At 45.1% G+C, this 27,432-nt stretch overlaps 1 protein-coding gene across 1 annotated transcript; it reads right to left on the reverse strand.

Annotated features, from left to right (window-relative positions):
- Positions 1–308: 308 nt before the first annotated feature.
- Positions 309–9,692, reverse strand: LOC120700452 (DNA damage-binding protein 1). The gene is made up of 19 exons (XM_039984696.1): positions 9,475–9,692; positions 8,850–8,898; positions 8,692–8,751; positions 8,511–8,602; positions 8,289–8,340; positions 8,036–8,098; positions 7,873–7,922; positions 7,211–7,286; positions 6,871–7,083; positions 6,654–6,760; positions 5,176–5,284; positions 4,870–5,070; positions 4,573–4,788; positions 4,224–4,334; positions 2,917–3,192; positions 2,558–2,832; positions 1,676–2,027; positions 1,240–1,524; positions 309–1,136 (listed from the first exon to the last, which is right to left on the reverse strand). The coding sequence occupies exons 1-19, from the start codon at positions 9,576–9,578 to the stop codon at positions 555–557; spliced, it is 3,273 nt and encodes a 1,090-aa protein (XP_039840630.1). The 5' UTR covers positions 9,579–9,692; the 3' UTR covers positions 309–554.
- Positions 9,693–27,432: the final 17,740 nt, after the last annotated feature.

Genomic DNA, 27,432 nt, shown 5'->3' on the forward strand with positions numbered 1-27,432 from the left:
CACAGAAACGTAGTACTCTTTACACTATCGAATAAAACCATACACAATTAATACATATTTTACGGTAGACACAAACTAATTTGACGTTGTCGATGGTTTGATTTTTTTAGCTTATAATTAAATAAAGTTAGAAAAGATTAACTTTGCAAGCATCACCACTTTACTAATGCAAGGCGAGTAGGCGACTAACCTAGTAACATTGCAAGACCATGCAAAAAAAAAAGTTCTAGAAAACATGCCAGATTCACTACAAAAGTCCCATAAAACGTTGCGCACCAGGCCTAGTTCGAACAGCAAATAAAAAGCAATCACACAAGTTTCACTACTATTTTTTTGATTTGAGGGTTTACGAAAAACAATCTCACCAAACTGTCAGATGAAAAGTAGCCATCCAACAAAGCAAAGGAAACTACAACCGGGTGAACACTTGTGCAACCGGCGGCAACAGCATCGCCGAGGAAACTCCCTGCACTGAAAACTACATGCCACTGCGACAGTACAAAATACAAGTTACAAAGGATTTACATGTTACAGCAAACAGCTAACTTATTCATCTAGTGCAGCCTAGTCAACTCTTCCACTCTCTTGGACAGCTCCTCCACAGGAACACCCATAGCCTTGGACACCTCCTCCATCTTACTCCTGCTAAGGTCAAGGAATGACTCAATCAGGTCGCCATCAAGGAAGTTCCGAGCCTCGGCTGTCTTCTTATCATTATGGAACGAACGCCATTGCTCATGGCTCAGGTTTCCGACACCCTTTATGAACTTCACAAGAGTGGACTGGAGCTTCTCTAGAAACATGTACTGGTCATGTGGGAGGGAGGCGATGATGCCAATTACCCCATTTATTGTGCCAAAGATGACTGTGGGAATCTGCCCTATCTCTGAGTCCGGAAGGCGCATTACGAGTGAACCATGGCGGAACCTATTCACAAACTCTCCGAGATGGTACTCCCCAACAACCTCCAGCCTGGCCCTTTCGTCATCTGTGGCTGCATCACTGTTCTTGCGTACAGTGAATAGGTTATAACTATTTTCCGCCCCGATATAGGCTTCATCATCAAGCATCTCAACTGCAGTCATCCAGTTTGCATTGTAATCCCTAGCACGCTCTTCGATCGCACTTTCCTCATGCTGTTCAAAAGAAGAAGAAAATAACATTAGTAATTGGCTGAACGAAGATACTAATACAAAATTCACAAATACTGCAATGCATCGAGCACACAGTTAACGGCACCTTGTAGACCAGCAAGGATATCGATTTCATCAGATCACCAACCACAATGAAGTCACCACGGGTTTGAGTATACAAGGCCAGTATGTGCCCATGGTGCCCACACTCAGATTGCAGCTCGTGTGAACCATCATCGCGTAGCATCCACTTATATAACTGAATCTTCTGGTTGATAGCAGCCAACAATTTCCCATTGAATGCATTCAGCGAATAAACTGCTCCTTTAGTTTCTTTCTCTACAATTAACTGCAACCTTCCATCTTCAACAGCAAATACAAGGATCCGGCCCTACGACAAGGTGCACCAATTTATAAGCATTTTGTCAAGAGAACTAACGAACAAGATTCATATGAAATCAGCAACAAGCAGCAGTAAACTGAACAGGTATTAAAAGGGAGCACAGAGCACAAATGAAACATCTGGCTCTCAGACATATTACCTTTGTTGGTTCATTTTCCTCAGGTATAACATATGCAGTTCCAACACAGTAATAGACATTATTATCATCCGCAAATGAGCAGCTAATGATGGAGCAGCCACATTCATATTGATCTAGAGGATATGTAGACAGGAACTCAAAAGTCTGATGATCTAACAGACGGATGTAATGAGTCTCACTTTCCTCCATACTAGTCTGGTTGTACTTGAAACTGCAAAATGCTAGTGTCCTTGATTGCTCCTGGTGGCAAATGCGCCGTGCTTGTTCATTAAGGGGGATTGTACGGATGTGAAGTTTTTGGATATCATCAATTGTTCCAATTGAGAGTTCACCTTCTTTAGCAATTGCAAGGCTGTGGAATTGAGAAAAGAAGGTGAACTGAGCAAACTTAAAGCAGCGATACCTTTTCCAAATAATTACTCTAAGAAGAAACTACAGGAATAGTGACATAAATGAAGTGTGAGCTCACAGCATCAAGTAGAATGGAACTAGCAACAATCAAGACACAACCAATTAAAGGAGGTTGCTTAATAAAGTCAAAAGAATGTGTATAAAAACTGGGAAAGGAATTATCAACACCACTATCTTGAGACCAAAAGGCTGTCTTATTGTTGTTGTATTGTTTTATGTGCAGTAAGTATCTTCAGATTGTAAACAAAGCTTACATAAAAAGACTGCTACTGGTAATATAAAATTTAAAAATTAGCTTTATAAGAACATGTTCCGCACAATCCAGGAACTGCAGAGATCTGATGGTTATGGAAAATGGAATGTAGGAAAGCATTTTGGACCAGATAGATACATATTCACAAGTAATACAGGAGGTAGTGAACTCAAGAATTAAAGTAATTTCATCGCACAAAATCTAGAGTGAGAAAGAACCTGTCTGGAAAAGCGGCTGTATTGAAAGGGCACATATGATTAACTTCTTTCAAATTAACATTGCTATAGAGAAGTTTCTTATTGCTGCTATAGATGACAGTTGGCCTATCTGATGAAGCAAACACGTGGGTGGTACCCTTTGATGAGAATGTACGAAGGCTGATTGGTTGGGTCCCAAGGGAAACCTTCTTTCTATCATTGAGTTCACCTGTACTTGCATTCAGCAGAAAACTGAACAGGTTACCATCTCCAAGAGCACAAAGCAAATACGAAACCTGAAAACAGAAGCATGTATCTGTTATTTGAAGTTGCTATTATTGTTTTCAATGGACCTTAGGAAAGTGAGGTCAAGAGTATACCCCCTCCAAGGTGCACAGCAGAACAGACCGAGGAACAATTTCTCCACCCAAATTTTCCTTCCTTATTAATTCAAGATCTGGAAGTGAAAATATTCTAACACTTATATCTGTCCACATCCCAACAGCAGCTAGGGAACTATACTGTGGATTCTCCCCAATTGGGTTCAAATCGAGACAAGAAATCTCATGCTCTAACTGTGCATGCTTCACTTCAACAAGCTTAGCATCCCTAATTTCTAGGTAAACAAGATGGCCACCACCTGTTGCCAGCAGAACCTGCAAGACATTAGTGCAATTAAAAAATGTTATGCAAAAAATAAATAGAATCAGCATCCAATCATTCAAATCCATTTGCAGTTAGGACATTCAAGTAAATATTTCTGGACTAATGGCCGCAGATGATAAATGTCTGCACATATCATAGCAATAGATAAAATAAAGTGACACTGCATAATTCTGGATGAATTACATTTGCCTTACAGTTTTTCAATTCCAATTTCTTTTCCAGCTTTGGACGTAGCAATTATTTTGAAAATCATTTCTGGAACCATATCAACAACTCCTACAGAACTCAGTAAAGATTCCCTTGGGTTGAACCATAACAAGTTAGCAAAAAAATTACATATTCAAAATATATCAAAAAAATTACATATTCAAAATACTGACCCTCAGACTCAAGAAAAAAATTAACAGCAAAAGAAGGTAGAAACACCAGTCTATAGTTTCCAAACGAAGGAAAAATATATCATAATTACATATTCAAAATAGACAGTACCTTTACTTTGTGATTGCATGTGCACAACAAAAATTTTAATAAGCTCACTTCATTTGTTGTTTATTATGATTCCCCCTACACTTCTTCTATCCTGATATTTTTGATAATTTTAGGGTTGGTGCATGTCAGCATGTGCATTGACAATAAGGCAATATGGCACTAAAGAAGCAAAGCAACCCCCCCCCCCCAGGAGTCTTACTATACATCAAATGATCTAATATTTGGCAAAATATCATTGCCTGCTAGAAAAAAAAAAAGATAAGATAAAACTTCCCAAGAAAAAAAAGAACAAGGGGAATATCGCTTAATGATACAGGAAAGTGTAATCTGATCCTAGCTCGGTTGAGGGTGCGGATGTACAACTAAACCACCCAAGTTCAGGTCCTCATCAAGGCAAAATTGAGGGCCTATTTTATTCGCCACCTAGTTCCTCCTAGGTTTGTCTAGTTTTTGTAATTGGTAGTGTCACTGAAATATGTGATACACCTACTCAAATTTACAAAAAAGACAGCAATCGAAAAAGGAAAAGCACCTGACTAGCATTAGCTGAAGCAACATTGACTGAAAATCCTGCAGGTGCATTCCATTGATCCACTAGCTCCCGAGAGGTGCAACTGACTAACCGAACAGAATTAGCAGTAACCTGTCATTCAAAGCAACAGGTAAAATGTTGATAGTTGATTAAGCATACTTGTACCACATAACTGCTAATATGATGAATAATGATATTCAGGAAACTAATTTGGCGAACATACAAAAGAAAAGAGCTTGATTTTTCTTTCAAACGCCCATTATTCATCTTTTTAATCATATGATATTTTGCTAGAGTGCTAATGTGCAGAATGCAAGAAAAAGCTGATAAATGGTCGTTAGAAGGGCACCTGTATGAGAAGATCATGGATCGCATTTTGACAAAACAGGGTCTGTGTTTGCGCATCAAACCCCTCTATCTCAGTTTCTTCTAGTTCATCTTCCATGTTCATCGCCAAGAACCGTGTCTCACTTATAAAGCTCACAACTAGGTACATGTCATAAGGATCATTGAAAGAAGATTTCAATGACCATAATCCTTTGATACCTTGGAGTTCTACTGAAGCCTAATTAATCAAGAGAAGATAAACAACTCAACTTCTGTACATTACAAGTATTGCAATAACAAACTACTCTTAATTGAATACCTGCTCATTAATCCCTATACCGCTCCGAACCACGCGAAGGGAACCATCTTTAAATGCCCCAGAACAAGTGACCACCTGACCCTGACCCTGCCTATCAAGGTCAACCACGCAGAAGTCCACAATAGGTCCAAGATTCACATAACGTTCCAGAACTTCAACAAATGAACCACTTGCATCAGCTTGGAGGTTCAGTTTTACCAGCTGTTGGAAAAAAATATAATGTTTATGACATATATTGCAAGAACAATATAAAGGAGATCATGTTAATATAGAGAAACAAAAAGGATTAGAAAGTATTTAACCTACCTGTGAATCGCCAAATCGTGAACCAACATAAACAACACCATTATCGAGATATGAAATTGATGATGCGATTGAAGTCTCTCCCAAGTATTCTACTTTCAAACCAGTAACCCTAAAATGAAGATGAAAGGTGAAACAGAATACTTTTAAGCTAAGAGCCTTTACAATAACAACAACAACATAGCCTTTTTTTCCCAAGCAAGTTGGGGTAGGCTAGAGATGAAACCCGAAAGAAATAAGTTCAAGGTTCAGGCACATTGATAGCTAGTCTCCAAGCGCTCCTATCCAAAGCTATCTCTTTAGAGATATTCCAATCCTTAAGGTCTCTCTTAACCGACTCATCCCACGTCAGTTTAGGTCTACCTCTACCCCTCTTTACATTATCGACCCGCTCAAGAACCCCATTACGCACCGGCGCCTCAGGAGGCCTTCGTTGGACATGTCCAAACCATCTCAGCCGATGCTGGGTAAGTTTCTCCTCAATTGGTGCCACCCCGACCTTATCCTGAATAACTTCGTTCCGGACTCTATCCCTCCTTGTGTGCCCGAAAACCACCGCAACATCCGCATATCTGCTACACTCAGTTGCTGGACATGTCGCCTTTTTGTAGGTCAACATTCAGCACCGTATAACATCGCTGGACAAATTGTTGTCCTATAGAATTTGACTTTCAGCTTTTGTGGCACCCTTTTGTCACAAAGGATGCCAGAAGCTTGCCGCCATTTCAACCAGCCAGCTGAAATTCTATGCCTAACATCTTCATCAATGTCGCCATCCTTTTGTAGCACCGATCCTAAATACCGAAAAGTATTCTTCTGGACCACCACTTGCCCATCTAGACTAACGTCTCCCCTCTCATGCCTAGTCGCGCTGAAATCGTACATCATGTACTCGGTCTTGGTCCTACTAAGTCTGAACCCTTTCGACTCTAACGTGCGTCTCCACAGCTCTAACTTCCTATTAACCCCTGCCCTACTCTCGTCAACTAGCACCACATCATCAGCAAAGAGCATACACCAAGGGATCTCACCTTGTATATCCCTTGTGACCTCATCCATCACTAAAGCAAATAAATAAGGGCTCAATGCTGACCCCTGGTGTAGGCCTATGTTAATAGGAAAGTCAGTGGTGTTGCCATCATATGTCCGGACAAACGTCGTCGCATCCTTGTACATATCCTTAATGAGGGTAATGTACTTAGTTGGGACTTTGTGCTTCTCCAAGGCCCACCACATGACATTTCTCAGTACTTTGTCATATGCCTTCTCAAGGTCAATGAAGACCATGTGCAAGTCCTTCTTCTCGCCTCCATGGTTGACCTTCCAGGCATGAACCCAAATTGGTTTTGGGTCACACTTGTCACTCTTCTTAGGCGATGCTCGATAACCCTCTCCCAAAGCTTCATCGTATGGCTCATCAGCTTAATCCCACGGTAGTTAGTACAACTTTGAACATCGCAAAAAAATGCACGATATGTTACCTTTCTCGTTCATGGGTAAGGACAAGTAAATGCAGAGTTCCTGCATTATCACCGAGTAAATATCGAGAACCATCTGGGTCAACCCGTCCATAAGCTCTTATGATAGACTAGCAAGAAAACGAACCAGGGACAAAGAATTAGACAGTGTAGACGTGATACCTACCAATATGAAGTTGGCACCAAAAAGAAAAATAAACAGATGTAGTGAAGAGATTACTTGTTTTATTGGTATAGCTTTAAATGTAGCATTGGCATTGCAGTAAACTATTGTCTCCTCGCCAATAATTATCACGCCACCAAGTGGAGCTGGTACAGGTATTAACAAACCAGCACCATTGTCTAAATTATTTTGGGACCAAGGACCCTCAACAAAATCTTTGTCCTTCAGTGCAACTTCATATGTCTTAACATGCCTCGCGTCTTTATTATCCTGGAATAGCACAGAACACGCAAATCATAAAAGGTAATATCATGAGTCATAACAAATGCAGTTCAACTGTTCAAAACTCTATACTTGCAAAGGAGAAGTCAGAAGTCACAAAGAAGTACAAACAAACCTGGTAGAGGACAACAATAGTAGGTTTAACACAACCATGCAGAAACTTGATGTCCAGTACTTGAAGTTCTTCAAGTCTATCATAACAAAATGCTAACTATAAGATAGTCTGAATAACATGACGCTAACTATTACAAATAATCAAAATATCAGAGTCCATCTTATATATTTAGATATTGTTGATAGTCATTAATGAAAAATTAAGATTTGTGCTGAGCTTCCCAAGTAAGTCAATGTTGCAAACATATACCGTGGTTGATAGCAAGAGATAAATGCCAAAACAATAGTATCCTCTTGAGATGACATGAGAAATTATGGGCTTCAATTTGATTGAAAAAAAGCAAAGACAGAGTAACAAAACAAACACAATATTTTATGCTAATGAATAGAAGAATTGAGAAACCAAAACAAGGTTCAGCCATGTGCAAATTATGGTTCTCTAACAAGATTTAGCCAAGGTTGCAATGCATTCACAAAAATATCACTTAAAAAATAACCACTGCTTAAATTAATTAGATTGTAGAAGATAAGCGGGTTCGGGCAGTGAGTACGCGCACATGCTTCAATTTTTCTAGTTATAGACTACACTACCACATCTATTTCCTGATCACATGAATATTATTATTAGCAACTAAAAAAAGTTAGAAATTTCCACACCCATACCTGATATTGAAAGCTTCCTTCAGCTGTCCTTTGTTGTCAAATGGTATAACCTGCCAAGGAAGATAGCAAAGGAAATAAGACATATTGGATATGTATAAGTACAACTTGGTAATAAGGACAAATCTGAAATTCATAAACCTAATGAAGCAGACGGTATAGTTACCTTAAATAAGCCGTCATAGAGGTGAAGACCAATAAGTCTGCAGTCAGGGTCGATAATTCCAATCTACATAATGAACAAAAGGCTACACATTAGCAACTTAGTATTTCTGTGTCCAGGGTAAACTGTTGCTTGCTCTATACACGCAAAACTCTGTAAAATGATGGGTAATGGAAATTTCAAATCAAAGGAAAATTCTCATACTATTCCAACAAGCCAAAAATAGGGGGTTCAAACTGAAAAAAGATGGATGCACCTGTCCATTATCAGTAGGACGGCCAATGCGATCAGAAACATCACCCATGGCTCTACAGAGACGGAATAAACATTATTGTTCCAAACAAAAATAGGCAATGACAGTGTTCAGCATATATTATTGACTGGCGATATGCTTTTGTCCTCGACAAAATTAAGTGGGACTTGCCATGTCAATCATTGTTTTATAAAGTAAGAAGCCAGGACAGTAAGTGCCCCAAACCTGGTGAGGAGCTCTGATTTTTCTGCGTCCCATTGCAGAACACAGAATTTGTACCTCTCCGTAGCAATGAAAAGAAAATCTTGAGTCTCATTCTGAGGAGAAGAAAGAAATAGAAAATTAATCTAAATACTTCACGACACAAAATAAGTATCACTGGTGTAGGAACTGCAAGGTAGCTTACATGAGGGCGGAAAAGCTCAATCGTCGCGATCCTTCCGTATATAGGGACATCAAGCATAGGCTGCTAGGAAAAACAAAATTGATAAGGTCTCCTGGTAGCAGATTTTAATGCAAAAAAGCAAAACTCTTAATGAAATGTCAATGCTATGAACCACTAACCTGAAGGCCCTGAGGAGTAAGCAAATGGATCTCAATGCGGGTACATTTCCTGAAAGGTTGGTGCATGCATGCTTCAATAAAGGACTTAACAGGCATTTAACTTGCAGCAGACAAACAGTTTCATTGCAACATCATTGCATGTATCACTAAGCAGAAAATTCACCGCAAACAGCCATATAACAATAACACTTGATGTTTCGTCCATTGCAGTTTGATTTCATCACGCTATTTTGTATTACTTCAACTGTTCGACATCCTAGAGAATACCAAATTGTAAGGTAGGGTTTTAGTGTGATAATGTCAGATCTCACATAAATGGAGGCAAACCCAAGTAGTCCTCCAAAAAAATATGGAAGGAATCAGATGCGTTCGCTTTCCCTGTCTCGTCCGCCCACAAAAAAATCCGGAACGGTCCAAAAGAATTCGAGGAAATCACGCATTTCCAGTGTTCCAGCTCAGAGGAAACCCTAGTCCGCGCCCCACCTCCAACCCAAAACCCTAAGAGACATCACCCAGGACCTAATCCCGAGGGATTGGCCACTCGGAAGGGAGCGCGCGGTGTTAGAGCCATGCCCGAGACGGAGAAGACGGGGGAAGGGGACTGGGGATTGATTAGCGCGCTTACGCGATGATGAGGTTGAGCTGGTTGGGGCTGGTGAAGTTGCCGACGCAGGAGTGACTGACGCTGGTCGGCTTGTGCGCCGTGACTACGTAGTTCCACACGCTCATCTCCGCCGCCGCCACCGGTGCCGCCGCCGCCGGGGGCAGTGGGGTCTGGAAGGTTGGGGAAGGAGGTGATGGTGCTGGTCCGAGCCAGAGAGAGGGACGAGCTCGCGCTCGCGCTCGCGCTCGCGCAGCTTCTTTTCTAGCGCGGCGGAGCTGTTACTGGACATCGCTAGCCCATCAGCTTAACAGGCCCCGTTATCTCAAAGTTGGGCAGGGCCTTTATCTCATCGTTGGGCCGGCCCTTTTTATTATCAGCACGATCATTCTTTTCTCGGCCTGTCCTACTATTTTTGGCTCGGTATTCAATTTCACATAGCTACGTGTTGAACTATTTTTGGCACATCAGTTTGAATTTAGATGGATTCACACAAGTAATCGATTTCTCTCCCCTTCAGCATAGATTTGCAGTATGTTTCCATCTCTTTTTCTTTCTTTTTTTTCTAAATTTGGATGCTTCGATCACGGTTGTTTGGCATAGCAGAGCAGTTTCCTTTTAGCTGATGGATGGTGTTAGAGAATGGCGGTGACAACCGAAGTCGTTAGACAATGGTTGTCATGCACATTAGAGATATGTTGTAGTTTACTTCTCCGTTCTAAATTACTGAAAAACAATTTATCTAAAAAACTAAAATAGACTATAATTTGGAACGGATGGAATAGAATCTAGTGTCTCCCAAGATGATTAATGTCATTCTCAAAAAAAAATGATTGATGTCGTGCACGCTTCATATTAGTCTTTTTTTATGAAATTCATGCCCGTCAGTGGGGGCTTGTGTGGCTAATTTGGTTTATCAAATCAATTTGGGGTTCAACACCTGATGGTTTTTTATTGGATTAATTGGATTGGTGCCATTACAATTGTCCAAGTTCGGAGTTATGCCATTACCGGAAACATGCCATTACAATTTCCACTCTACCGGGCTCATGCCATTTTCTACTCCTGAACATACGTCGGGCCCAGTTTCAGGCCGCCGTATACGATACGGTAAATCATATAGGCGATTTTGCCCCTGGCTCCAGCGGATAAGGGTGAGCCGAGCTAGGCCCGACCGCCCTCTCTCTTCCTCTCGCACGCGGCCGTCGTCCTCCATTCCTGTCCGGCATCGCCGCCGCCTCCCCTCCTTCTTCTCTGGCGCCGGCCGCTAGGCCACGATGAGGGACGCTGGAAGCCTGTTCGGAGGCTCGTCCGGGTCCGGATCCGCGTCGGCTGTTAGCGGCAGCCAGGGGAATCAGCTCCGCCTGGTGGATTGCCCCCACTGCCGGTGTCGCCTGATCTGTATCCGGAGCAAGCAACCGGATACGTTCAACGAGCTATTCTTCAAGTGCCCGAACAACGTGAAGGTGCATTGGCCTACCCTTGTTTACTTTGGTTTTGTGTAGCATCCCAAATTTCTGGTCAGTGACAATGCTAGGGTTTGGCCACCTTGATAGGGAGATCCAAGGACATGTGGATTTATCAAGTCTGAGCATCAGTACGAGGCGTACTTGCATGTGCTGGATGCTCAGAAGCGAGAAGAAATCGATGATGTTGCAGAAGACAGGAGCCAAGGAGTTGTATCTGAGTTGAAGGATCAGCTTGGTCAGTTGAAGAACCAATTTGATGAGTTCAGAACGAATTTGAAGAGATGAAGCTGCAAGTTGACCGTGCTTTAGCTGACATTTGGAACTTGAAGCTGCAGATTTGTGGGGTGAAGGAATAGCTACTCGAGGGGAAGAAGATCTTCGACATCGAGGGCTCACTAGTACCAGTTGTTTGTGTAGGTGCTCTGCTTGGGATGGTAATGACAATGCTGTGGAAGTGATCTTGAGTAGATGATTTGATGGCTTTTGATGATTTTGGATGCTTTTGCTGGAACAATGTAGTTTGGATGCTTTTGCTGCAACAATGCAGTGTAAATAGATGCTAGGCTAGCCTAGATGGTAGGTAATGGGAATGACATGTGGATGTGAATGAACTGGTTGTCAAATGTGTGAGCAATGTGTTGTGAAATGTTTATGGAATGTCTCAGCATTGCTTGTGAAAATATTTGTGTGCACTTGTGAAATTTGAGAGCATTTTTGTGTAATTTGGCAACATTTTTCTGTAATTTGGCAGCATTGTTCTCATATTTGGCAGAATTTCACAACTTAGATATATAATGATTCACAAGAACTCAGATAGACAATGATTCATAACAACTCAGATCATTTGCCAGATTCACAACTTAACATAACAGATCATTTGCCAGGTTCACAACTTAACATAACAAGTCAGGTTCACAAATTAACAGACTTAGACATAAGTAGTTCACAACGAGCTAGGTTCACAATCAACTTCCCATGTTGACAGCAAGTTCCATTACAGAATCATTCCATTACAGAAACAAAAGCGAGCACACGACATGGCTTTAAGGCCCAGATCATCCAGCTGATGTGTTCAGCCAATCTTTCAGGCTCCTCACAACACTTGAAGGAGGAGCAGCTTCAGCTTGCTTCTGCTTCTTCTTGGCTGGAGTCTTCTTCTTCTTGGGTGTTTTCTTTTTCTTGGGGGACTTTTTCTTCTTGGGGGGGCTTCTTCTTAGGGGACTTCTGTTTCTTTTTGGATGGCCCAGCAATGTCTTCAGCAGCAGGCTTCTTCCTGCAAATAAGACAAGTAAATGTGTGTAAGAGTTACTAAGTACCTATCAAATATATAACACAAAATACATGTAGGACAGATTAGTACCTCTTTGGTGTTGCAGTTTCTCCATCTTCTCCAACCACTGGAAGCTGGCATGTCTTAGCAAAGTGACCATATTCTTTGCATCTGCTGCATTTCACCTTTTTTTTTGTTGCATTCTTTTCTAGGCATCCCCTGATCCTAACTTTTCTTGGCCTCCCTGCTGATCTTCCCAGCAATGGAGGGTAGCCTTTATAGCCAAGGTCAACTACTGGCCACTGTGACCTATCTGGCAATGCTTCAACTCTACCTTCATAAGCAGCCCTGAACCTTGCAACTGAATAATACTCATGCACATAATCATCAATTTTCAGCCCTCTGTTGGACAAAATCCATGCCAAGGCATGCCTGTAGGGTTTGCCAGTTATTTGCCACTCTCTGCATGAACAATTGTGGTTCTTTAGATCCACTGAGTTCCTTCAAGTATTATTCCACATGTCAATGAGTGTTACTTCTGCAATGTCATCATCACTGATAGTAATCTTGACAACCTGCAAGCTCTTGCTTATTGTGTTCAATTCCTTAGTCACATTTGGCAGTATTCCATCCTCCATCCGTCTTCCAATTTTTCTCCTTAGATATCTTTTCTCCATGATCAGCTCTCTCAATCCATCTACCAATTCATGAAGCAGCAGTCCTTTCAAGTGCTTTATCTGTGCATTAAAACTCTTAAATACATTGTTGGTCAAATAATCACACTTGTTAGCTTCTGAAAATCCACATCTGTACCAAATCCTGTTATGGTGTTGCTCAAGATATTCTACAGCATCTGGAGCAGCAGTAAATATTTTTTGTATGTGCCACTTGCACATGTACTCAGTGTAGCTTCTGGCAGCTGGATACAAGTGGTCAGTGAAAACATCTCCTTGAAAATGCTTCATGAAGTTGCCATACAAATGCCTCATGCATTCTCTGTACTCAGCTGTTGGAAAGACTGCACCAACTGCTTTTTCAAAGCCTTTACAAGCATCTGTACATATGACCAAACCTCTTGTGGTCCCTATAGCTCTCTATAACTGTACCATAAACCATGTCCAGTTTTCCTCTGTCTCTGAATCAAATACAGCATATGCTAAGTGATACAGCCAGTTGTGGCCATCCACAGCAGTTGAAGATGCCAACTGACCAGTGTATTTACCATTCACTTTTGTGGCATCTAGCCCTATATATGGTCTACAGCCAGCTAAAAAACCATCTACACATGGCTTCAATGCCACAAAAATCCTCCTAAAGCGCATCTTCTTATTCTTCCTCTCTACATCAATTTCTACTATAGTACCAGGTGAACTGATTTTCATCTGAGCTTTCCAGTTGAACAACAGTTGAAAGCTGTAAGGATCGATGGACCAAGAGGGGGGGTGAATTGGGCCTTTTTCAAATTTCTAAAACAAAATAAAGCAACTCTAACCTATGCAATGCTAGTAAGGCTCAATTCACCAACCGGCTAACTAAGCAACCTACACAAGCTATAAAGGATACAACAAGATATAAAGCTAAGCAAGGTAGAGCTAAGTTATGATTTCTAGGGTCAAGCACATGAATAAATTGCATGAAAGCAAGTGCTTGAATGTAAAGAGTTGGCAAGAGACGACCGGATTTTTTCCCGTGGTGTCGATGTGTTGGCACACACCCCTAATCCACGTTGTGACACTCACTAAGAGTCTTGTCACCTCCCATGTCATCAAGACGAGGGTGCTCACTAAGAGTCTCCGTTCACCATCCCGGTGTGCTGGAGCTCAAGCCACGTACAATCTTCTTCGGGCTCCCACAATCAACTTGGCAAGCTCCGCAAGAAGCACCTCAATCACCAAGATTGCCTAAGTGATGCCAATCACCAAGAGTAACAAGCTAGGGCCTTCATTTGAGCAAGAACCGATCACCAAGAACGGATGCACACAAGCTTCTCTCTACTCAAGTCCTTAGCCTTGCTTCTTGGATGATTGAATGATCAAATGAGTGGAATGTGAAGCTCAAGGTGGCTCTCAACAAGAGAATGAGTGTATGAGTATTGCCTGGTGTCAAGAGTCTGTAAAATGACCCATTGGAGGGGTATATATAGGCAGCTCATGCGGATAGAGCCGTTGGAGAAAAGCTGCCAGAAAAAGTACTCAATGCCGGTTAATCCGACGGCCCTCCAAAAGTCATCGTCGGTTCAACCGATGAATGTAAACTGCCCATTTGAAATACTAGCTGTTACAGCTCGGGCAATTTAACCGACGTATCATCGGTTTAACCGGTGAGTGTAGTTGACCACTGATCAACTGAAAAACCAACTCTTTGGACAACTGCATCGACGCTAACTCAAATCCTTCGTCGGTTTAACCGGTGAGTGTAAGCCTGAAAGCCCCTGAAAAACCGACTCTCTGGACAACTGAACCGACGTTAATTTTAAACATCGTCGGTTAATCCGGTGAACACTGTGTCCAGACTTCAACAACTGCGTTTAACCGACGTATAGAAAATTGATGTCGTCGGTTAAACCGGTGATAAGACTTTTTCTTGATTTTGCTTTTTCTAATCTGAGTCTTGAATGAAATCCAAATATTCTTGAGAAATGAGCTGAATAGCACTTGTTTGAGCTTCCAAGAACCTGAGTGACCAATGTGTGTGCATCCATTCTTTGATTGACCATGTCCATGCTCAAGTTACTTGGCCTTAACCCCTCTTAATAGCGCGACCTCTACAAAACTATAAAACCTATACTAACCTAATTGTCCTTCTCAACCTTGCGACACTTAGGACTAGAAAGATCCTTAGTCTTGTTATATACTTGAGTTGAATACCGAGATCGCCTTTTTGAATAATGAAATTTAGGGGCCTCTTTAACATATGATCCAATGAGTGATAAGATTTCATTAAGCTGCACGAACTCATTAGCCACAATAATGGTTGTCATTAATCACCGAAACATACCTTGAGAGCCTAGATGTTTTCAATCTCCTCTTTTTTGGTGATTGATGACAACACAAATAATAACTTAAACAAGTAAAGCAAGAAAGGTTAACGCGCGAAAAGAAAAGCACAAAATACATAGACATGTCATAAAGAGCAACACGCACAAGAGTCTAATATACATGTCCACGAACCAAAAGCCAATGAAGATACACCAATCAAGTCCAGGCATCTACGAGCACTCTGCTAGCTCTACCCTCCCCCTGACTCCAACTCCTCTGTGACTCCCCTAACTCTCTCCCCCTTTGGCATCAAAGCACCAAAAAGGCGAGCTACGGGTCCTGCTGTCGCGGCACGGCGAGGAAGCGGTCCAGGTCGTCGTCATCGTCGTCGGACGGAGAACCCTCGGTGATGGATGGGAGCTGCGGGTCCGAGCTAACTGGAGGTGTAGCTGTCATGGAGGCTCTCGTGTTGGCACTGTCTGGGAGAGGATCTGTAGAAGTCGTAATCGGGTCAGCAGAAGAGGTGTCAGCATCTGAAGACGTGACTGCTGAGGCTGCTGGCTGCGTCAACTATGGAAGTAAGGACCCCTCTCCTCCTCGTCCCCCTGAAGGTAGTGCCTGTGGTACGATAGGGAGGGCGATTGACTGAACCGCTGACGGTGAGTCCTGAAAAAGCGTAGTCGCTGGCAGTGGCGAGAAGATCTGACGACCGGCAGACCCAAGAAGTGCGGACAACGAGAATGTGGTCTCCGGTGTCATCGAAGAAGCTGGAGCTGAGTAGAGGTTGGAGCTGGAGTGACTGTAAGTGTAGGTGCTCCCATACCTTGAAGACCTGGCTGCTGCGGGGCTAGTCCGGAGTGAGAGTATAGCTGTGTGATCATGCCGAACATAGCCATCATGCCCTACTGCATCTGCTGAAACTGAGCGTCTGTCCTCTGAGTAACTCTGTCAAGTAGGCCGACAAACCGCTCCTCAGATGCAGCACACTCTAGAGCAGCCTCCCTCTGGATGGCAGTGAGTCGGGCCTCTGTCGCGAGCCGATCCTCTCTCTGCTGACTGACTAGCTGCTGGAGTAGAGAGGTGAGCTCGGACGACTGAGTCACCTGAGACTCGGAGACAGTAGTGACTGCTGGCTCAGCTGGCTGTCTGGATCCTACCGCCTCGTGATCGTGAGTAGCTGGTGCAGGAGGGAAGTACTCGTCGTCCTCAGAGGAGTCGGTCTCGATGTCTGACCAGTGGATCTCGTCATCTCCTCCGGGAAGCTGTGCCTCTGCCTCAAGTAGTGCCTCATCCTCCTCGGACACTCGGGCCTGAATCTCTGCCGGTAGCTGTGCCATGGCAGCTCTCTCGGCCTGTCTGCCCCTCCTCCGGTCCTGGGGAGCAGTCGGACGGTAAACTGGGAACCGGGGGGCCTCATCCTGACGGTAGACATCGCTGATGGGTGACTCAGCTGTCACAATCATGGAGCAGATGAAACTGATCCAGTGGGCATATGGAAACTGGCGCACAACACCCATTCCGTCAGTGATCACATCATCTATCTCAGCCAGAATAAAATCTACTATGTCAAATAGCTCGTGAGTGAGGATGTGTAGAAGAAGTAACTGCTGCAGACCAGTGAACCCCTCTGGGTAGCCACTCCTCTGTAACAAGGTCCTCCGGAGGGCCATGTGTATTGTGTAAGCCTCGGCTGTCAGCAGGCTGGGGGACCCTAGCATAGGAAGCAGGGAACGGCTGACGGAAACACCGAGAGATCGCCTCGTGAGAAGGTGCTATCCCGCCAATCAACGCCCTGCGAGGTAGATCTGCATCCCCGTAGACTCTCTCGTGCAGGGAGACATCGACCAAGTCGACTCCAAGGATTCCTGCAATCGTCGCCCTCGTCAAACCAAAGACCTGGCCTCCAAACATGAAATGCACGGCTCTGCGCTCGGGAGCAATCCAGGCTGTGGCATAGAACACTCGGACCCAGTCCTCAATGTACCTGTTCTGCCCCATCTCAAGCAGTCTAGGCATCCCTCTGAAGTGAGAAAAGTGCTCTCTGACATCTGCCCCTCCTGCTGCTATCCTTAGAGAGACCCAGTCAAGCACACGGTGAGGGAAGATCTTGTGGCCCCTCCTCTGATAGATCTTGTAAAAACTGGCCTGCAACAAGGTCCAGAACCTCCTGTCAACACGGCTGTCATGGCCAACTGGGAACCAATCCTCCTCCTCAATGCTCCACCTGAGCATCTTGACCTTGGCCACATTGGCTCTGGTCAAGTTCTGGAGCAGGACCCCTGGCTCCAGATGCACGATCGTGTCCATACGGAACACTGCGCGCTCGGCCTCTAAGGCCTCGGCTCTGCATGCTGCTGCTGCGGCGGACCTCCGAGGTGGCTGAGGCTGGTGTCCACCTCGTGTCCTAGGTCTGATGCGATGCTGGGTCGCTGGCGACTCTTCTGCCGTTGCTGACGTCTGCCGAGTGCGGCCAGAACGTCGTGGAGTAGGAGAACTCTGCCCCTCTGACTCAGCTGATGGCTCCCCCTCAGACGAATCTCTCTTTGTCTGCTGTGTCGTGGCCCTGGTGGCCCAGCCTACTCTGCCTCTGCCTCTGCCCCTGCTGGGCTGCTCCCTGATCCGGAACGAACGAGCACGCCCCGAAGCCTGCTCCTCGGCGGCCTTGGCCACCATCTCGGCCCTCTCGGCCTCCCTCTCTGCACGGGTCTGCTTGTGGACCGGCTTCTCGACCACGATCTCCTTGCCCTTCCTCTTCTCGCGGCCCATCTCGGTGAGTAGTGGTGAGAACGCGGCTGCGGGTGTGCTAAGGCAAGCGTGAGGCAACGCAAAAACGGCTCGGACAAATCGTCAAGCAGTTGGCGTGTGTGGTGTGGAAATCAATTGAGATTGGCGTGCGGCGTGTGGGCACTGTGTGGTGCGACGTGGAGAGGCTTGGGCTTGCTTGCGTGGAGCTGTGGTGGCGAGGAGCTGTGGTGGCGGTGCGGTTTTGCGGCGGCGGTGCTTGGCGGCGGCGCAGGCGGTGCGTACGCAGGCGCTGCGCAGGCGCGCGGGCGGCACGGGCCGGCGGTGAGGTGGCCCGGCGTGGAGCTTGGAGGTGCGCGGGCGGCGGCGTGGACGCGGGCGGCGCTGGAGGAGCGGCGGCGGCGCTGTAGTGCGTGGAGACGAGAAGGAAGCGGGCGGAAGTGAAGCCGGCGGCGCGGGCAAGAGAGATATGCATCGGTTCAATTCACCCAAGACTCCAGCAAATCTGCATTTGAGCACCGGTTGGACCAATGATGTGAAGTTTGAACCCGCCGGTTGAACACAGAAATAATCGGTTGATTGCTAGGTCAGAACTGTGTTATGTTCACCGGTTGATCCGATGCTATGACATTTTCATACGCCGGTTGAACGCCTGGATTTGACTGAGCTGAGACAGAACTTAGTAACGCCGATTAAACCAATGGTGTAGATCCATTAAACGTCGGTTTAATCGGTGAACCCGAAAAACCTTCACTCAGCTCACTCTTCTATGCTAAGTCCAATAAACTTATAAAAAACAACTAAACTCAAGTTAATGGACTTGCATAGGCGACTTTACCCCTCAAAATATTTAGGATAGCATACAAGCCTGATAGTTTTTCTTTTCAAATACAAGGAAAAGCCGCGAAGCGAGACAAAGCGCCAAATAAAATGTATGAGCCATGTCATAGGAATATTGAAGATAGAGAGCTTCAAGCTCATCATGACATGACTCACTAGGCAATAACGCACCTAACACTTTGCTCTATTCACTTCTCATGAATTGAGATCTTACATATGAAACAAGTCTCATTTTCATCAAGTGATCTCATTTGTGACCCTTATGCATGCAATGATGGTGCAAGCTATAACCACATGCGAGAGAAAGGTAAACATGAAGTGCACATCTATATGACAAGAAATGCATAACAAGAATTTAAGTTCTACTTGTCAAGTTTGAACCCATGGGAAGCTTCTTCATGATGAGCCTTTCTACAAGCCTAGAGGAAAATAAGTGAACCACCACCTCTAGCTAAACCAATGCTCATCACTATCTTACCATAGTTAGACAAGTGTCCTATAAATATGTATGCATTTTATATGGCATAGCAACTTTACGTGACGTTTGCCGCATCTAAAACATTTAGCTCATTTCTTAGCCTAACAAAGGTACTCTCGCCTAAAGGTTTTGTGAAAATACCTGCCAATTGCTCCTCGGATCTCACACCTTGAAGAGATGTCTCCTTTAGCTTCGTGATCACGCAAGAAGTGATGGCGAATATCAATGTGCTTTGTGCGAGAGTGTTGAACCGGATTTTAGGCAATTTTTATGGCACTTTCATTGTCACAAAAGGAGTGGAATCCTATCTAGTTTCACACCAAAGTCCAAAAGGGTTTGCTTCATATATAGGATTTGGGCACAACATGCACCGCCCGCTATATATTCCGCTTCCGCGGTGGACAAAGCCACGGAATTTTGCTTCTTATTGGACCAAGAAACTAGAGAACGCCCAAGCAAGTGGCAACCCCCGGAGGTACTCTTGCGATCCACACGGCTTCCGGCAAAATCCGAGTCCGAGTATCCCAAGAGATCTACGCTAGCGCCCTTGGGGTACCACAAGCCTATGCTTGGGGTGTGCTTGAGATACCGAAGGATCCTATTTACAGCCGAGAGGTGTGATTCCTTTGGGTTTGGTTGAAAGCGGGCACACAAGCACACACTAAACATTATATCGGGCCTAGATGCGGTAAGATAAAGCAAAGACCCTATCATAAAATGATAGAGAGATTGATCAACCGGTTTACCATCCACATCCAAGTCGAGATGCCCATTGGTTGCCATGGGTGTCTTGATCGGCTTGCATTCATCCATCTTGAACTTCTTCAAGATATCTTTAGTATTTTTTCTTGATAGATGAATATCCCTTCCTTCAATTGTTTGACTTGAAAACCGAGGAAGAAGGTCAATTCACCGATCATGGACATCTTGAATTCCCTAGACATCATGGTAGCAAACTTATGGCTTAGTAAATCATTAGTTGAGCCAAAGATGATATCGTCAATATAAATTTGACAAATGAAAAGATCCCCGTTGACGTCTTTTATGAACAATGTGGTGTCCACCCTCCCGATTTTGAAGTCTTGCATGATTAGGAAGTCACGAAGCCTCTTATACCAAGCCCTTGGAGCTTGTTTGAGCCCATAGAGTGCCTTGTGCAACCTATAAACATGGTTAGGATTTCTCGGATCTTCAAACCCGGGAGGTTGCTCAACATAAACAAGTTCGTTAATAAAGCCATTTAAGAATGCATTTTTCACATCCATTTGATATAATTTGATATTATGATGAGAAGAGTAAGTAAGAAGGATGCGGATAGCTTCAAGTCTTGCAACCGGAGCAAAAGTTTCACCAAAATCCAAATCTTTGACTTGAGAAAAACTCTTTTGCCACAAGTCTTGCTTTATTGCGTACCACCACCCCATGTTCATCTTGCTTGTTTCGGAAGACCCACTTAGTGCCGATGATGTTCTTGTTTTTTGGAGGAGCTTCGAGGACCCAAACTCCATTGCGGGTGAAGTTGTTCAATTCTTCTTGCATGGCCATCACCCAATCTGAGTCCTCAAGCGCTTCCTCTATGCTAGTGGGTTCAATACAAGAAACAAACGAGTAATGTTCGCAAAATGAAGCATGCTTAGAACGAGTTCTTACTCCCTTGGAAGGACTACCAATGATTTGATCAATTGGATGATCCTTGGAGATACGACCATGCTTCACTAGCGGTACATGCGTGGATGTTTGTTGAGGTGGATCATGGATGACTTGTGCTTGTGGTGGAACATTTTGCACTTCTTGTTCTTGCACTTGGGGTGTTGGCATTGGAACACTTTCTTGAGATTGTAGATCATCTTTTTCTTTATCTTCATCTACTTGGGGTGCCATGGAGGTGCTTGGTGTAGTCGAGAAAGGTCCTCCCCCCTTGATCATTGCCTTCATGCACCTCTTCCGGCTTGATATCCCCAATGGACATCTTCTTCAAAGCTTCTTCAATTTCCTCATCACCTACATTGTCATAGCCAATAACCTCCTCTTGGGAGCCATTAGATTCATCAAACTCCACATCACATGTTTCTTCAACTAACCTGGAGGTTTGATTGAATACTCTATATGCTTTGGAGTTTGATGCATAACCAAGAAAGAATCCTTCATCACATCTACTCTCAAACGTACCGAATCTTTTCTTCTTATAAATGGAGCATTTGCAACCAAAGACTCGAAAGTAGGAGATGTTTGGTTTCTTCCCGGTGATGAGTTCATATGGCGTTTTCTTGAGAAGTCGGTGGAGATATACCCGGTTGGATGCATGGCAAGCCGTATTGCTTGCTTCCACCCAAAACCTCTCGTACGTGCCATAATTATCCAACATTACTCTTGCTAGAGTGATCAATGTTTTATTCTTTCTTTCCACCACTCCATTTTGTTGAGGCGTGTAGGTGGCGGAAAACTCATGCTTGATACCCTCTTCATCGCACCATTCTTCAATCTTCATATTCTTGAACTCGGTGCCGTTGTCACTCCGGATCTTCACAATTGGGGAGTTGTACTCCCTTTGAGCTCTTCTTGCAAATGTCATGAAGACTTCCGGAGTTTCACTCTTATCGCCTAGAAACATGACACAAGTGTAATGTGAAAAATCATCAACGATTACTAGGCAATAGAGGTTCCCACCAACGCTCTTGTATGTGTGTAACACCCCGATGTTATTTTGACGCTAATGGCGTGTTTAATCGTCAATTAAGGCTAATCACCGTCATTAGCGCTAATCGAGTCTGTTAGTAAACATCGTTTAAGCGTTTTCGATCATGTTTTTGCCCCTGATCGGAGCTTCGAATCAACTTTCGCCCAAAATGAAAGTTGTAGATTTTCTCTTCCTCTACAACTTCTATTTTGGCCAAATTTCAAGTTCCTATATCAAAATTTGAGAATTGGAGGGTCAAAACCGAGTCAAATCATTAAATTTCGTTACTGTTTCGCCCTGTTCAGCACTGTGTGGGCGCCGATGCCCATACCGACGTGCTGGCCGTCGACGAGCTCGTCCACGCATCGGCGATCGCGCCTCGGCGATCCTCGTCGTCCGAGCGCCGTCCTTATCATCGCGAGCACCCTGGAACCTTCCCGTTCCATCCCGTTCCTCTCCTTCTTCCTCAGTGCACGCCGAGCTCGAGCAGAGCTCGCCGCCGTTCGCCCTCCCGGCCCTAGCTCGCCACCCCGCTCGAACCCATCGCGTCCTGAGCTGCGCAACCTCGCCCCGACCCTCCTCAACTTCTCCTCGACCTCGGCCGTGCCCAAACCCGGCCGAAATCGAGCTCCCGCCACCGCCCGCCATCGCCGTTTTCCCTGGACCTCCGCCCTCTCCGTCGAGCCCTCACCTCCGGTCCATCTCCGCCCAAATCGAGCCCCTGGTGAGCTCCACCGCGCTCTCCTCTCAATTCCCGACCCTTTCCCCGGCCGAATCCCACGCCACCGCCGGCCGTTCGCTGCCGTGCCACCGCGAACGTCCTGCGGGCCACTGCCCAGGCGCCAGCTCGCGGGCCACCGACGCGCGCCCCGCAGCCGCCAGCCTCCGCTGGTCGTGCCCCGTGCGCCTGGCTCCGCCAAATGGCTCCGCACCGGCGGAACGCCGCCGCCACCGCCGCGCCGCCGCTCCTGCCCGCTTGCGCCACCGCGAGCCGCCGCTCTAGCCCCCTGCGCCGCCCTTGCTCCGCCCGGCGCCGGCCCCGCCGCCAGGATGCCCTGGCCGCGGCCGGGCTGGACCCCGCCGCCAGCGAGCCGCGGGCTGGCGGCTGCGCCGCCGCCGCGGCCGCGCCGACCGGCGCCCGGGCGCTCGCGTGCGGGCAAAAGCAGGGGAGGGGGCGGGCCTGGCTCCCTGACTTGTGGGGCCCGGCTGTCAGCCCTCCCTTTTAATGTTTTTTTCTGTTTTCTTATTTTGGCTGCAGCTTTGAAAATCTATAGAAATTCGCAGGAAATTCCTAAAAATCCAAACCCAATTTTGTTAGGTTTCTAAAATCATGATCTTCAGAGGTAAAATCCTTAAGCATGCATTTTATCAATTTTGCTCTGCTGAAAATTCGGTTTGCGTTAAACCTAGTTTATTTATTACCGGTTGTTCTACGGTTCTAAAAATTATAAAAAAATCGCAGTGGCTTACTCATTTCATGTATAGTCCACTGTAAAAGTTTCATGACCTATTGCTATGCACTTTTGGGTAGATCTATTTATACTTCGTTTACCTTGCTAGGGCTATTTCAATGTTTTGTTAGCAGCTTTAAATTTTGGGAAGGTTTGGGTGTCATGCCGTATTACTTTCACGTTGAGCTGGTACCTGGTGTTGCTAGATCGTGTATGCAAGTTAGGGTTTTGCTTATAGTTTGCCCTAGCTATGCTCTTTTCTTTATAGAAGGTTGTTAGTAGATGTTCTTGGAAGGAAACACTTCAGGCTAATTTGAGTTAATCTTTTCATCGCATTAGGTGCTCATGCATTGCACTGTGTTCTAATTGTGCATGGCATATTTTTATTCGTGTAGACGCCATGAACGAAGCTGTCCACGAGCTGATCGCTGAGCCGGTCCAGGAGCCACGAGCAGAAGAGCCGCAGAAGGTCGCCGTTGAGCACGCTCCAGCAGACTTTGTTAACCCCGCTGACCTGCAAGGCAAGCCCCGGAGCATAACCATAATTTAAATTATTCAATGTTTATTTAAGTATTGTGCATTTATGTTCTAGGAGTTGAATGGAACCATAGTATGCATATTTTCCCTAGGTACCGTGGGCCTATACTAGTATGCAGGTGTCGATAGAAATGCTTTGCTAAATAGGATTTCGGTAGAAGTCGAGTGATTACTGTCACTCGCGAGTTTAGGATCTTGATCCCTTAGCTTTGGCTTGGAAATATGTTAATGAGTAAAAAGAATTAGAGACCGGGCGGGAATGAGTTGGAATAGATGAGAAAATGAACTTCCGCCTGTGTCGATTGAGGACCGTACCGTTGTTGGCCCTGATGACCGAGTTTGAACAGTACTAACCACATACCGGAAGTAGGAGGTAGTCGAAACCGGTGAGCTGTGTACCACTTTACAGCGGTGATTTGAATTCCGTCATGCTACGCTGGGCGTGGGAGTTGGCGGGTGTTGGATAGGATGCCGCCTCCGGGTTCTCCGGGAGTTCACCGCGAGGGGCCCATCACCTGGGTTTTAGCAGGCGTAGTTCAGATGCCGTGGTAATGATGGAAACAGTTGACACGCGTGACCCGACGGGGTTTACATGCGTCGTGTGAGTTAGGTCCACCTTGCAAGGTTAAATCGGATCGATTCGCCGTCTCTCTCGGTTAAGAGAACCTTGATCACTGCGTCACATCGTAGTAAGAAAGTGAATTGAAAGCGGAATGGAAAAAGGCTGGTTTGTGAGTTTTGAAAGATAATCTGTTCCACCATGCGTGCTCTAGATGATTAGGCGAATTTAGTTAATACTTGGTATACTAAATGTAGCTAAAATATTGAAAGTAAGGATTCACTTCTAGCAGCCTTTCAGCAAAAGAACTCCAGAGCCAAAAAGCTTTGCATGTCTAGGTAATGGGCTAAGTATACCCAGAGTCGGGAAAGCCTTGCTGAGTATTAGTATACTCAGGGTTGTTGTTGTAACCCTTCTGAGCAGGTTGTGTCCCTGCGGACTTCGAGGAGATATGTGCGTCCTGGATTGGACAGCCGCTTCCTCCGGGTTGGACCGTCGAGTGGGTCCCGTCTTCCCCGTGAAGTTTGGGTAGGTTGGCATCACATCGGTGGGCAGGATGTGGAGCTCACCTTTTATCGTCGTCGTAGTTATCGTTTTGTATTTCGAACTCAGTTTTAAACTTTCGCTGTGTTTTAAACTCTGTCGCTTGTATTAAGACTTTTATGTAAAACCTGTGTTGTAAATTAATTTGAAAATTTTTGTATGCCGGTAACACCTGTGCTCATCTTCGTACGGGTTTAAGTGCAATTGTGATCCTGGAGTACAGTAGTTTAATCGGGATTTTACCCGACAGCCTGTCAGGTTACACCGTTTTAAGTGCACAGTAACTTGATTAAGTATTAAGATGATGGTTAGTGCATTTAAGCCGGTTTAATTTGGACGGTGCTGCTACAATGTGGTTGGACCAAAGAGATCCATGTGAAGTAGTTCGAGCGGCTTGGAGGTAGACAACATCGTCTTGATGGGTTGATGTGTTGCAACTTTCTTTCCGGCTTGACATGCACTACATAGTTTGTTCTTGTCAAAGGTGACATCCTTCAAGCCGGTGATTATCCCTCTCTTGTGGGCTTTCTTAAGGGTGTTCATGCCAATATGAGCAATTCTTCTATGCCAAAGCCACCCAAGAGACGACTTGGTGAAGAGGCATGTCATGGGGCTTGTTTGCTTTGAAGAGAAATCCACCAAGTAAATGTTACCATGCCTAAACCCCGTGAATACCAAAGACTTATCTTCTTCAAAGGTTACTACAACACCATTCTTGTCAAAGGTACACTTTAGTCCATGATCACATAATTGAGCAATTGAAATAAGATTAAAACTAAGTGATTCTACAAATAAGACATTTGAAATGGATAAATATTTAGAAATTGCTATTCTACCCAAACCTAAAACTTTCCCCATTGAGTTATCACCATAGGTGACATGTTCATGATCGCCGGAGTTTTCAAGAGAGGTGAACATGCTATCATTGCCGGTCATATGTTGAGAGCAACCACTATCAAGTACCCAATGTTTTCCACCGGCTTTATAGTTCACCTACACAAATGAGAATCATTTTTGAGTTTTTGGAACCCAAACGAGCTTTGGGCCTTGCACATGTGTGACAAGAGCTTTGGGGACCCAAAGTTGCTTGGGGAGCTTCTTCTTTGCTTCCTTTGTGACCTTGCCAATGAATTTGGCCTTCACCTTGCCCTTTACCTTACTCAAAATAAAATGGTTATTTTGATGCATAGATGAGTAATTGTTAGGTAAAGTAGGGAGAGGACGTGATGGCAAGGGACACTCCCTAGTGTGGTGCCCGGTGACTTGGCAATGTTGATAATATGATCCAACTTCTTTAATGAAGTTAGTCTTGATCTCCGGAGAAGGAGTAGTGCCTTGGTTTGGCTCCGGAAATGAACCAAGACCTCTCTTGCCATAGTCACGAGCATTGTTGAAGAGCATTTCCTTGTGGATGTATTCTCCTCGTGAGAGCTTCTCCACACTACACTTAAGGCTTGCCACTTGATCCATCAATTCCTTTTCCCTAGAGGGAGCAAGCTTGGGCAAAACATTAGTAGCATTTGCATCAATGAGTAGGTCATCATATGAAGTAGAAGCATTGACCTTTTCAACATTTTCATTGATAGAGTTCTCAAGACTCGGGTCAATTGCTTCATAGGCAAACTCAAGCTCTTGATATTTGTGAGCCAACTCCCTTGCTCTTGGTTGAGTTTCTTGTGGCTCTCTTCAACTTGCTTAGCAAGTGCAAGTGACTCATTATGCTTTTTAAGCAAGTCATTGTACTTGCCAAGCAAATCGGAGTGAGCTAACTCTAGCTTGGCATGAGTGCTCTCAAGGTGCTTGACCTTGCCCTTTTCCCTCTTTGTCGTAGGTTTGTGGAGACCCACAGCCAGGTGGCGTAGTGCACCCGCCAAATCCCAAAGGGTGAATACTCGGGGAAGCGCTAAGCGATTCGGCAGGTCTACCTAGGGAGCAAGAACACAAGAACACTCGAGGATTTAGAGTGGTTCAGGCCGCCGGAGCGTAATACCCTACATCCACTGTGAGTTGTATTGCTCTTGCGTAAGAATGAATCTATCCTCTGCCCAGGCTGGGTACTGGCCTCTGCCGGGACTTCTTCGGCCTTGGCTTTCTCTAACGGGCGTCTCCCTTTTATAGCCCAAGGGGACGCGTACATAGACATTGAGACCCCGACAGGTGGGTCCAATGCGGATGTATAGTATACTGCGCAGAAGGCATTAATGGTGCTACAGTTGTTGAGATTCTCTCCCCGGATACGCTTCATCACCATGTGGACTCTCTGACCGAGGAATGGATTCACCTGTCCCATCGGCGAGGCGCCCGTTCAGGTAGTATAGGTTGCGGTGTAGACTGTTGGGTCTACCGCGTAGGCGTTATGATGGACGAAGGCAAGCCGTCGTGTCCAACTGGCCTAGCAGACTGACATGCATAGCGTGGGCGGTGCCAGCGGTTGCACT

This window comes from Panicum virgatum, chromosome 3K (genome assembly GCF_016808335.1).
Source record: "Panicum virgatum strain AP13 chromosome 3K, P.virgatum_v5, whole genome shotgun sequence".
NCBI lineage: Eukaryota > Viridiplantae > Streptophyta > Magnoliopsida > Poales > Poaceae > Panicum > Panicum virgatum.